Here is a 12921-nt window from a genome sequence, read left to right on the forward strand (position 1 = left end):
AGCTGTATCAAGCTTGGCAGAATTATGTTAGAATTCAGTCCTTATAAAGTAATGTTGTGTATTTTTCTTCTTGGCTTTTGGCTTTTAAAATATAGTTTCAGACTAAGCATTACTCACTCCGTTCCAGGTTGGATGGGGTTTTCAGGTTTCTGATGTTTTCCAGAGAATTTGCTGTATAGAGAAATAAATCTTGGTAGTTGTGAACCTTCCAGGTGATTCCGTAATTCCGTCCAAAATCAGGTTGTAGGTTTTAAGTTTTGATTTGAAGTGGGGGTTATGTTGTAGAGGGTAGAATCCAGTATGTGTTCCTGACAAAAAAATCCAAGTTTATCTAACTCCTAATCTATCTTTTTTAAAGAACATGCTGAAAACTGCAGGAGCTCATCTGATCGTGACCTCTCTCTCTAACTGTCTAACTGCCTCTCTCTCTCTCTCTCTCTCTCTCTGCCTGCCCTGTCTCTCTATTCCCTCAGACAATGGTAAGTGTCAGTGAGTTTTCTTCTCTTGGTTTTAGCCATTTGTCATAAGGTGAATTCACCAATTTGTAAGTCGCTCTGGATAAGAGCGTCTGCCAAATGACTTAAATGTAATGTAAAATTTGTCCTTCCAATCCCAGTGACTGTATGATTGCCCCCCCCCCACACACACACACACGCACACACACACATTTTACAACATCATTTAGTCTACGATACACATACAGAAGGAGACAAAGACAGGCAGATCCTTTCTGTTTGGGAAACACATGCTGGGTGTCACGACTGCACAATGCTCACGGCTGCACACATTGACAACAACAAGTCAACAACACTCTGGGCTCAACAGTCAAACCGTAGAGAGAGAAAGTAGACATGAGCTTTAGTTACTGTGTTCTGTGTTCTGGTACTCCACAAAGTCAAGTAACCATCTGCTCTTCTCTTGTTAAAAGGAAAAAAAAACAATCTGCTGTTACAATATGAAACAAGTCTGGCGCCTACTTCACGTTAACAAAATACACTCCAATTAGAATCCCGTCCAACACTTCTCCCACACACACAAGCTGTCGTACGTTTAACATGCCTCATACGGACCGTGATTACGACGGCAGAGTGGTCTCTTAGTTTGTCTCCTGTTTTTCTCCAAAGAGCATTCTAGCCATTTAGCATGGAGCGGCTAACAGTTTCTAAGCTGTTTGATTAGCAGGTCTAGCAGGTCTAACTAACAGACAGACAGACAGACAGACGGACAGACAGACAGACAGACAGACAGACAGACAGACAGACAGACAGACAGAGGGAGGTAGGGCGGAGAGAGAGAGAGAGAGAGAGAGAGAGAGAGAGAGAGAGAGAGAGAGAGAGAGAGAGAGAGAGAGAGAGAGAGGGCAGAGAGAGAGAGAGAGGGCAGAGAGAGAGAGAGAGAGAGGGCAGAGAGAGAGAGAGAGGGAGAGGCTCTTAGAGTTTTTATGCGGTTAACAAACAGTCCACTGTGGAGGAAGAGAGGGAGACCAGACACACAGGGATACATCAGAGCATCTCTAAGAGCTAAACACCGCTAACATGATGACGATCTGTCCTCTGACAACCACACAGTCTGACTCACATTACACAACTGATCCATAGAAACCTTTCAGCCTGGAATCCAGAACCTGTTAAAGCTAACATTCCACTCCATGTACTCCGTGTCACTCAAAAGGACTGGTACCCAGGCTTCTGGGTTTCTATACCGCAGGCTGGGTTTCTGTACAGCAGGCTGGGTTTCTGTACAGCAGGCTGGGTTTCTATACCGCAGGCTGGGTTTCTGTACGGCAGGCTGGGTTTCTGTACAGCAGGCTGGGTTTCTGTACGGCAGGCTGGGTTTCTGTACAGCAGGCTGGGTTTCTGTACAGCAGGCTGGGTTTCTGTACAGCAGGCTGGGTTTCTGTACGGCAGGCTGGGTTTCTGTACAGCAGGCTGGGTTTCTGTACAGCAGGCTGGGTTTCTGTACGGCAGGCTGGGTTTCTGTACAGCAGGCTGGGTTTCTGTACGGCAGGCTGGGTTTCTGTACAGCAGACAGCTGATGTAAGAAGGGCTTTATACATTTATTTGATTGATTGATTGAATGCTAAGAAACCATATCCCCTGTTGCAGAATAACCCCCCCCCCCCACCCCCACCCCCATCCCCTCGATCTGCTTTCACATGTGAAGGTGTGTAGATAACATCACATACCTTCCCCCATGAAAATGTGACTTCCTATTCAAAAAATAAAACATTAAAATGTGATATATTTGAGTGTGAACCAAGTCCCAGTTATTGTATTTGTACATAATAAACTATTTTCATTTTCATTACCTCTGTCTCAGTCCCTGTTGCAGGCCAGGAAGGCAGGGCTCTCTGTGGCTACAAATACATCCATCAAGGACCATGAGCTGGTGAGAGGACACACACACACACACACACACACACACACACACACACACACACGTTCACCACTCTTGGCAATCTATTCTACCTGACCCTTCTTTGGTCCTCTTGTGTGAGGTGTGAGTTTATAAATAGCATAGTGTGGCTCTCCCTGGTACAGTACTCTCCCTCTCCCTATCCTGTATCCTGTCTCCAATCTCCATCCCTCTCACTCTCTCTCTCTTTCCCCCCCTCTCTCCCTCTCCCACCTCCTCTCTCCCGCCTTCTCTCTGTCTCTCTATTGCCCCCCTCTCTCTCTCTCTCTCTCTCTCTCTCTCTCTCTCTCTCTCTCTCTCTCTCTCTCTCTCTCTATTCAATTCAATTTAATTGCTTTATTGGCATGGGAAACATATGTTAACATTGCCAAAGCAAGTGAAGTAAATAATTAACAAAAGTGAATAAACAGTAAATATTACAATCACAGAAATTCGAAAAATGAATGAAGACATTTCAAATGTCATATTATGTCTATATACAGTGTTGTAACAATGTGTAAATAGTTTAAGTACACAAGGGAAAATAAATAAACATAAATGGTTGGTTGTATTTACAATGGTGTTTGTTCTTCACTGGTTGCCCTTTTCTTGTGGCAACAGGTGACAAATATTGCTGCTGTGATGGCACACTGTAGTAGTTCACCCAATATATATGGGAGTTTATCAAAATTTGGTTTGTTTTCGAATTGTTTGTGGATCAGTGTAATCTGAGGAAAATATGTGTTTCTAATATGGTCATACGTTGGACAGGAGGTTAGGACGTGCAGCTCAGTTTTTCACCTCATTTTGTGGGCAGTGAGCACATAGCCTGTCTTCTCTTGAGAGTCAGTTCTCTCTACAGCAGCCTTTCTCAATAGCAAGGCTATGCTCACTGAGTATGTACATAGTCAAAGCTTGCCTTAAGTTTGGGTCAGTAATCATTTTTGGGCGTTTCTTACGATTTGGTTGGGTCTTATTGTGCTGCTGTCCTAGGGCTCTGTGGGGTCTGTTTGGTACATTTTTCTGCTACTGTGTCTCTGTTTAGGCCCAAATAGCATTCTAGTTTGCTCTGTTTTTTTTGTTAATTCTTTCCAATGTGTCAAGAAATTATCTTTTTGTTTTCTCATGATTTGGTTGGGTCTAATTGTGCTGCTGTCCTGGGGCTCTGTTGGGGGTGTTTGCATTATTTGGTGTTTTACATTGTACACAGAGGATATTGTTGCAGAATTCTGTATACAGAGTCTCAATTTGGTGTTTGTCCAATTTAGTGAATTCTTGTTTTGGTGAGCAGACCCCAGACCTCCCAACAATATATGGCAATGGGTTCTATAACCGATTCAAGTATTTTTAGCCAGCTCCTAATTGGTTTGCTGAATGTTATGTTCCTTTTAATGGCATAGAAGGCCTTGTCTCTCAGCTTGTTCACGGCTTTGCGGAAGTTAACAGTGGTGCTGATGTTTAGGCCAAGGTATGTATAGTTGTTTGTGTGCTCTAGGGCAACGGTGTCTAGATGGAATTTGTATTTGTGGTCCTGGTGACTGAACCTTTTTTGGAACACCATTATTTTTGTCTTACTGAGATTTACTGTCAGGGCCCAGGTCTGACAGTATCTGTGCAGAAGATCTAGGTGCTGCTGTAGCTCCTCCTTGGTTGGTGACAGAAGCACCAGATCATCAGCAAATAATAGACATTTGACTTCTAGTAGGGTGAGGCCGGGTGCTGCAGACTGTTCTAGTGCCCTCACCAATTTGGTGATACAGTTGAAGTCGGAAGTTTACATACACTTAGGTTGGAGTCATTAAAAGACATTTTTCAACCACTCCACAAATTTCTTGTTAACAAACTATAGTTTTGGCAAGTCAATTAGGAAATCTACTTTGTGCATGAAACAAGTAATTTTTCTAACAATTGTTTACAGACAGATTATTTCACTTATAATTCACTGTATCACAATTCCAGTGGATCAGAAGATTACATACACTAAGTTGACTGCCTTTAAACAGCTTGGAAAATTCCAGAAAATGATGTCATGGCTTTAGAAGATTCTGATAATTGACATAATTTGAGTGGTGTACCTGTGGATGTTTTTCAAGGCCTACCTTCAAACTCAGCGCCTCATCATGGGAAAATCAAAATAAATCAGCAAAGACCTCAGAAAATAATTGTAGACTTCCACAAGTCTGGTTCATCCTTGAGAGCAAGTTCCAAACGCCTGGAGGTACCACATTCATCTGTACAAACAATAGTACGCAAGTATAAACACCATGGGACCACGCAGCCGTCATACCGCTCAGGAAGGAGGCGTGTTCTCCTAGAGATGAAAATACTTTGGTGCGAAAAGTGCAAATCAATCCCAGAACAACAGCAAAGGACCTTGTGAAGATGCTGGAGGAAACAGGTACAAAAGTATCTATATCCACAGTAAAATGAGTCCTATATCGACATAACCTGAAAGGCCGCTCAGCAAGGAAGAAGCCACTGCTCCAAAACCGCCATAAAAAGCCAGACAACGGTTTACAACTGCACATGGGGACAAAGAACATACTTTTTGGAGAAATGTCTTCTGGTCTGATGAAACAAAAATAGAACTGTTTGGCCATAATGACCATCATTATTTTTGGAGGAAAAAGGGGGATGCTTGCAGGCCGAAGAACACCATCCCAAACGTGAAGCATGGGGTTGGCAGCATCATGTTATGGAGGTGCTTTACTGCAGGAGGGACTGGTGCACTTCACAAAATAGATTTTTTTCATGAGGTTGGACAATTATGTGGATATATTGAAGCAACATCTCAAGACATCAGTCAGGAAGTTAAAGCTTGGTCACAAATGGGTCTTCCAAATGGACAATGACCCCAAGCATACTTCCAAAGTTATGGCAAAAAGGCTTAAGGACAACAAAGTCAAGGTATTGGGGTGTCCATCACAAAGCCCTGACCTCAATCCCATAGAAAATGTGTGGTCAAAACTGAAAAAGTGTGCCCTTTGCCCTTTGCCCTGAATACGATCTGGTCTAACCAATTACCTTCAGAAATCACATAAATAGATAAATATAGTCCACCTGTGTGCAATCTGTGTCACATGATCTGTCACCTGATCTCAGTGTATATACACCTGTTCTGAAAGGCCCCAGTCTGCAACACCACTAAGCAAGATGCACTATGAAGACCAAGGAGCTCTCCAAACAGGTCAGGGACAAAGTTGTGGGGTACAGATCAGGGTTGGGTTATAAGAAAATATCAGAAACTTTGAACATCCCACAGAGCGCCTTTAAATCCATTATTTAAAAAATGGAAGACCAAAGATAACACTGAAGGAGCTGCAAAGCTCCACAGTGGAGACTGGAGTATCTGTCCATAGGACCACTTTAATCTGAACACTCCACAGAGCTTGGCTTTACGAAAGAATGGCCAGAAAAAAGCCATTGCTTTGTAAAACACCAAACACGTTTGGTGTTCGCCAACAGGTACGTGGGAGACTCCAAAAACATATGGAAGAAGGTACTCTGGTCAGATGAGACTAAAATTGAGCTTTTTGTCCATCAAGGAAAATGGCACAAACCTAAATCCTATCATCACCCCGATAACACCATCCCCATAGTGAAGCATGGCATAGCATCATGCTATGGGGATGTTTTTCATCAGCAGGGACTGGGAAACTGGTCAGAATTGATGGAATGATGGATGGTGCTAAATACAGGGAAATTCTTGAGGGAAACCTGTTTCAGTCTTCCAGAGATTTGAGACTGGGACGGAGGTTCACCTTCCAGCAGGACAATGAACCTAAGCATACTGCTAAAGCAACACTCAAGTGGTTTAAGGGGAAACATTTAAATGTCTTGGAATGGCCTAGTCAAAGCGCAGACCTCAATCCAATTGAGAATCTGTGGTATGATTTAAAGATTACGGAACCCATCCAACTTGAAGGAGCTGGAGCAGTTTTGCCTTGAAGAATGGCCAAAAATCCCAGTGGCTCGATGTGTCAAGCTTATAGAGACATACCCCAAGAGACTTGCGTCTGTAATTGCTGCAAAAGGTGACTCTACAAAGTATTGACTTTGGGAGGGTGAATTGTTGTGCATGATCAAGTTTTCAGTTTTGTTGTCTAATTTCATGTTTGTTTCACAATAAAACATATTTTGCATCTTCAAATTGGTAGGCATGCTGTGTAAATAACATAATAACTCTTCGTGCTTTCCAGTTTTCTCTGTCTGTCTTTTTGTCTCTCCCTCTCCCATTCCCCTCCCCTATCCATGCAATAATACACCCTGGTTGAGTGCTTCTCCTGTCACATTCTGAGAATAAATTCCTCTCCTCACCTCTATCCCTGTCACATTCTGAGAAGAAGGTCCTCTCCTCACCTCTATCCCTGTCACATTCTCAGAATAAATTCCTCTCCTAAACTCTATCCCTGTCACATTCTGAGAATAAAATCCTCTCCTAAACTCTATCCCTGGTTCAAGTGGTGCAGGGCTCCCGAGTGGTACAGCGGTCTAAAACACTGCATTTCAGTGCAACAGGCATCACTGCAGTCCCTGGTTTGAATCCCATCTGTATCACATCTGGCCGTGATTGGGAGTCCCATGGGCGGCGCACAATTGGGCCAGCGTCGTTCGGGATTGGCCGGGGTAGGCCGTCATTAACGTAAATAACAATTTGTTCTTATTAAATGACTTGCCTAGTAAAATACAAATTAAACCAAATCCCTGTCACATTCTGTGAATACGTTCCTCTCCTAACCTTGCTTCTCTTGATGGTTTACAGTGACTCATATATTTTGTAACATTCCAGTCCCAACCAAACAAATAATAGACGGTTTAGTTCCCTGGTGTGTGTTCATACATCAGCCTACGGTTCTGTGTGCACCTCGACTCTGCTCTGCTCTGCACCACCCACCATCCCTGACACCTACTGCACCTGACTAAACACATTTCTCACTTTCTCATTTTCTCTTTTTGTGTGTCTCTCTCTCTCTCACGCTCTCTCTCTCGCTCCCTACCTCTCTATCTCTCTATACCTCTACCTCTCTCTCTCTCTCTCTCCCTACCTCTCTCTCTCCCTACCTCTCTCTCTCTCTCCCTACCTCTCTCTCTCTCCCTACCTCTCTCTATCTCCCTACCTCTCTCTCTCCCTACCTCTCTCTCTCTCCCTACCTCTCTCTCTCTCCCTACCTCTCTCTCTCTCTCCCTACCTCTCTCTCTCTCCCTACCTGTCTCTCTCTCCCCTTCCTATCTATTTTTCTGTCTTTCTCTGTATGTCTCCCCCTTACACTCCTACAGAAGAGCCATGTTTATAAGAAAACCCTGCAGGCTCTGATCTACCCCATCTCCTGCACAACGCCCCACGCCTTCCAGGTGTGGACTGCCTCCACACCCACCTACTGCTATGAGTGTGAGGGGCTGCTGTGGGGCATCGCCCGCCAGGGCATGAGGTGTGCTGAGTGTGGGGTCAAAGTTCACGAGAAGTGCCAGGAGCTGCTCAACGCTGACTGTCTGCAGAGTGAGTAGAGGAGGAATAGGAGGGGGGAAGGAAGGGTAGAGGGGAAGGAAGGGTAGAGGGGAAGGAAGGGTAGAGGGGAAGGAAGGGTAGAGGGGAAGGAAGGGTAGAGGGGAAGGAAGGGTAGAGGGGAAGGAAGGGTAGAGGGGAAGGAAGGGTAGAGGGGAAGGAAGGGTAGAGGGGAAGGAAGGGTAGAGGGGAAGGAAGGGTAGAGGGGAAGGAAGGGAGGGGAAGGAAGGGTAGAGGGAAGGAAGGGTAGAGGGGAAGGAAGGGTAGAGGGGAAGGAAGGGTAGAGGGAAGGAAGGGTAGAGGGGAAGGAAGGGGGTAGAGGGGAAGGAAGGGTAGAGGGGAAGGAAGGGTAGAGGGGAAGGAAGGGTAGAGGGGAAGGAAGGGTAGAGGGGAAGGAAGGGTAGAGGAAGGAAGGGAAGGAAGGGTAGAGGGGAAGGAAGGGTAGAGGGGAAGGAAGGGTAGAGGGGAAGGAAGGGTAGAGGGGAAGGAAGGGTAGAGGGGAAGGAAGGGTAGAGGGGAAGTTGGGGTTGAAATGCTGAGGCTGTTCAATTTTTCTGTAACTCTCCTCCCTTCTCTCCTCCTCCTCTCCTCCCTTCTCTCCTGCCGAAGGAAGGGGTCTCCTCCCTTCTCTCCTGCCCCTCTCCTCTCTTCCCCCCTCTCCTCCTCCTCTCCTCCCCCCTCTCCTCCTCCTCTCCTCCCTTCTCTCCTCCTCCTCTCCTCCCTTCTCTCCTGCCCCTCTCCTCTCTTCCCCCTCTCCTCCTCCTCTCCTCCCCCTTCTCTCCTCCTCCTCTCCTCCCTTCTCTCCTCCTCCTCTCCTCCCTTCTCTCCTCCTCCTCTCCTCCCTTCTCTCCTCCTCCTTTCCTCCATTCTCTCCTCCTCCTCTCCTCCCTTCTCTCCTCCCCCTCTCCTCTCTTCCCCCTCTCCTCCTCCTCTCCTCCCTTCTCTCCTCCTCTCCTCCCTTCTCTCCTCCTCCTCTCCTCCCTTCTCTCCTCCTCCTTTCCTCCATTCTCTCCTCCTCTTCTCCCTTCTCTCCTCCCCCTCTCCTCCTCCTCTCCTCCCTTCTCTCCTCCTCCTTTCCTCCATTCTCTCCTCCTCTTCTCCCTTCTCTCCTCCTCCTCTCCTCCCTTCTCTCCTCCCCCTCTCCTCTCTTCCCCCCTCTCCTCCTCCTCTCCTCCCTTCTCTCCTCCTCTCCTCCCTTCTCTCCTGCCCCTCTCCTCTCTTCCCTTCTCTCCTGCCCCTCTCCTCTCTTCCCCCTCTCCCTCCTCCTCTCCTCCCTTCTCTCCTCCTCCTTTCCTCCATTCTCTCCACCTCCTCTCCCTTCTCTCCTCCCCCTCTCCCTCTTCCCCCCTCCCTCTCTTCCCCCTCTCCTCCTCCTCTCCCTCCCTTCTCTCCTCCTCCTTTCCTCCCTTCTCTCCTGCCCCTCTCCTCTCATCCCCCTCTCCTCTCTTCCCCCTCTCCCTCTTCCCCCTCTCCTCCTCCTCTCTTCCCCCTCTCCTCCTCCTCTCCTCCCTTCTCTCCTGCCCCTCTCCTCTCTTCCCCCCTCTCCTCCTCCTCTCCTCCCTTCTCTCCCTCCTCCTTTCCTCCATTCTCTCCTCCTCATCTCCCTTCTCTCCTCCTCCTCTCCTCCCTTCTCTCCTCCCCCTCTCCTCTCTTCCCCCCTCTCCTCCTCCTCTCCTCCCTTCTCTCCTCCTCTCCTCCCTTCTCTCCTCCTCCTCTCCTCCCTTCTATCCTCCTCCTCTCCTCCCTTCTCTCCTCCCCCTCTCCTCTCTTCCCCCTCTCCTCCTCCTCTCCTCCCTTCTCTCCTCCCTCTCCTCCCTTCTCTCCTCCTCCTCTCCTCCCTTCTATCCTCCTCCTCTCCTCCCTTCTCTCCTCCCCCTCTCCATCCCTCTCTCCTCCCTTCTCTCCTCCTCCTCTCCTCCATTCTCTCCTCCTCCTCTCCTCCCTTCTCTCCGTCCCTCTCTCCTCCCTTCTCTCCTCCTCCTCTCCTCCCTTCTATCCTCCTCCTCTCCTCCCTTCTCTCCTCCCCCTCTCCTCCCCTTTCTCCTTCCCTCTCTCCAGGGGCGGCTGAGAAGAGCTCTAAGACGGGAGCAGAGGACCGGACGCAGCACATCATCACAGCTATGAAGGACAGGATGAAGATCAGGGAGAGGAACAAGCCGGAGATCTTTGAGGAGATCAGGGCTGTGTTTGGCGTCACTAAGCTGCTCCATGCGCAGCAGATGAAGACTATTAAACAGAACGTGTTAGACGGAACCTCCAAGTGGTCTGCCAAGATCACCATCACCGGTACGTACTGTAGCGAACCACAAAGTACCCCACTGCAACCACAGCACCCCACCACACCACATCCCACCGCACTGCAACTACAGCACCCCACCACATCCCACCGCACCACAGCACCCCACCACACCACATCCCACCACACTGCAACTACAGCACCCCACCACACCACATCCCACCGCACCACAGCACCCCACCACACCACATCCCACCACACTGCAACTACAGCACCCCACCACACCACATCCCACCACACTGCAACCACAGCACCCCACCACACCACATCCCACCACACTGCAACTACAGCACCCCACCACACCACATCGCACCGCACTGCACCACAGTACCCCACCACAACAACCCACAGTACCCCACCACAACAACCCACAGTACCCCACCACAACAACCCACAGTACCCCACCACAACAACCCACAGTACCCCACCACACCGCCGCAACATTACCCCACCACACCACCCCACAGCACCCCACCACACCATCCCCACATTACCACACCACACCCCACCACACCGCCCCACAGCACCCCACCACACCTCCACAACATTACCCAACCACACGCCACCACACCGCTCCACAGCACCACTGGAATCAAACCAAGGTCTGTAGTGATACCTTTAGCACAGAGATGCAGTGCCTTAGACCGCTGAACCAGGGTCTGTAGTGACGCCTCTAGCACTGAGATGCAGTGCCTTAGACCGCTGAACCAGGGTCTGTAGTGCCGCCTCTAGCACTGAGATGCAGTGCCTTAGACCGCTGAACCAGGGTCTGTAGTGCCGCCTCTAGCACTGAGATGCAGTGCCTTAGACCGCTGAACCAGGGTCTGTAGTGATGCCTTCAGCACTGAGATGCAGTGCCTTAGACCGCTGAACCAGGGTCTGTAGTGACGCCTCTAGAACTGAGATGCAGTGCCTTAGACCGCTGAACCAGGGTCTGTAGTGATGCCTTCAGTACTGAGATACAGTGCCTTAGACCGCTGAACCAGGGTCTGTAGTGATGCCTTCAGTACTGAGATACAGTGCCTTAGACCGCTGAACCAGGGTCTGTAGTGACGCCTCTAGCACTGAGATGCAGTGCCTTAGACCGCTGAACCAGGGTCTGTAGTGATGCCTTCAGTACTGAGATGCAGTGCCTTAGACCGCTGCGCCCAAAAATGGCCAGATCTAACCTTCTGGAAATATCCTGCTGGGTGTGAGTGTATCTCGTTTTATTCATGCTGTAGAAGTTGACAAGACACTATAGTACCTGTGTACCTTTGCCAGAAGGTGAGGAGAAGTCTTTGAATAGATATGACACCATTATTACACAGCACTTTTAAACCATGTTTGAAAATGACGAGGTGATTTTAACACCTCATAACGTTTTCCCCACTGTAGTGACGAGATTGGTCAGATAGCCACAGTAACAACCAGCTGGGTGTGTGTGTGTGTGTGTGTGTGTGTGTGTGTGTGTGTGTGTGTGTGTGTGTGTGTGTGTGTGTGTGTGTGTGTGTGTGTGTGTGTGTGTGTGTGTGTGTGTGTGTGTGTGTGTGTTAGTTGTCAGTGCTCAGGGTCTCCAGGCTAAAGACAGGACTGGCTCCAGTGATCCCTACGTGACCATCCAGGTGGGGAAGACGAAGAAGAGAACCAAGACCATCTACGGAAACCTCAACCCTGTCTGGGAGGAGCCGTTCGACTTGTAAGACTTTTCCTTCTCCTCCTCCTCTTCTTTACCCTCTTCCTCTTCGTCTTCAACCCTTCCCTTCTCCATCCTTTGACCTCACCCTTTGTGCCTACATCTCCCACAATCCTCCTCATCTTCTTCCTCCCTCCTCTTTCTCCTTTTCAGCTTTTTTTTGTTTGTTAAATGTTGAGTCATAAGTGTCGATGTATAAATGTATAAAGACTGAATAATGACATCACCGTGTTAACCCCTCCTCCCCAGTGAGTGCCACAACACGTCAGAACGTATCAAGCTGCGTGTTTGGGACGAGGATGATGACATTAAGTCCAGGGTGAAACAGCGTCTCAAGAGAGAGTCTGATGACTTCCTGGGTCAGAGCATCATCGAGGTCAGAACACTCAGCGGAGAGATGGACGTCTGGTACAACCTGGGTACGGAGTCGCATACAGGCCTACCGATCTACCTACCTACCTACCGATCTACCTACCGATCTACCTACCTAACTACCTACCTACCTACCTACCGATCTACCTACCTACCTACCTACCTACCTACCTACCTACCTACCTACCTACCTACCGATCTACCAATCTACCTACCTACCTACCTACCTACCTACCTACCGATCTACCTACCTACCTACCGACCTACCTACCTACCTACCTACCTACCTACCTACCTACCGACCTACCTACCTGCCTACCTGCCTACCTACCTACTGACCTACCTACCTACCTACCTACCTACCTACCTATCTACCTACCTACCTACCTACCTACCTCCCTTCTACCTACCTACCTACCTACCTACCTACCGATCTACCTACCTGCCTGCCTACCTACCTACCTGCCTACCTACCGCTCTACCTACCTACCTACCTACCTACCTACCGACCTACCTACCTACCGATCTACCTACCGATCTACCTACCGATCTACCTACCTACCTACCTACCGATCTACCTACCTACTTACCTACCTACCTACCTACCTACCTACCTACCGATCTACCTACCTACCTACCTACCTACCGACCTACCTACCTACCTACCTACCTACCTACCGA

General features: G+C 48.5%; 1 protein-coding gene across 1 annotated transcript in view; it reads left to right on the forward strand.

The window, feature by feature from the left end:
• Positions 1–1055: 1055 nt before the first annotated feature.
• LOC135506298 (protein unc-13 homolog B-like) overlaps positions 1056–12921 on the forward strand; it is a 76616-nt gene continuing 64750 nt past the window's right edge. The window contains exons 1-6 of the mRNA XM_064925823.1: positions 1056–1099; positions 2250–2388; positions 7672–7891; positions 9956–10183; positions 11730–11871; positions 12118–12287. Coding sequence (XP_064781895.1) covers positions 1056–1099; positions 2250–2388; positions 7672–7891; positions 9956–10183; positions 11730–11871; positions 12118–12287 — 943 coding nt within the window. The remainder of the gene's footprint in view (positions 1100–2249; positions 2389–7671; positions 7892–9955; positions 10184–11729; positions 11872–12117; positions 12288–12921) is intronic.

This window comes from Oncorhynchus masou, chromosome 1 (assembly GCF_036934945.1).
Source record: "Oncorhynchus masou masou isolate Uvic2021 chromosome 1, UVic_Omas_1.1, whole genome shotgun sequence".
Classification (NCBI taxonomy): Eukaryota; Metazoa; Chordata; class Actinopteri; order Salmoniformes; family Salmonidae; genus Oncorhynchus; species Oncorhynchus masou.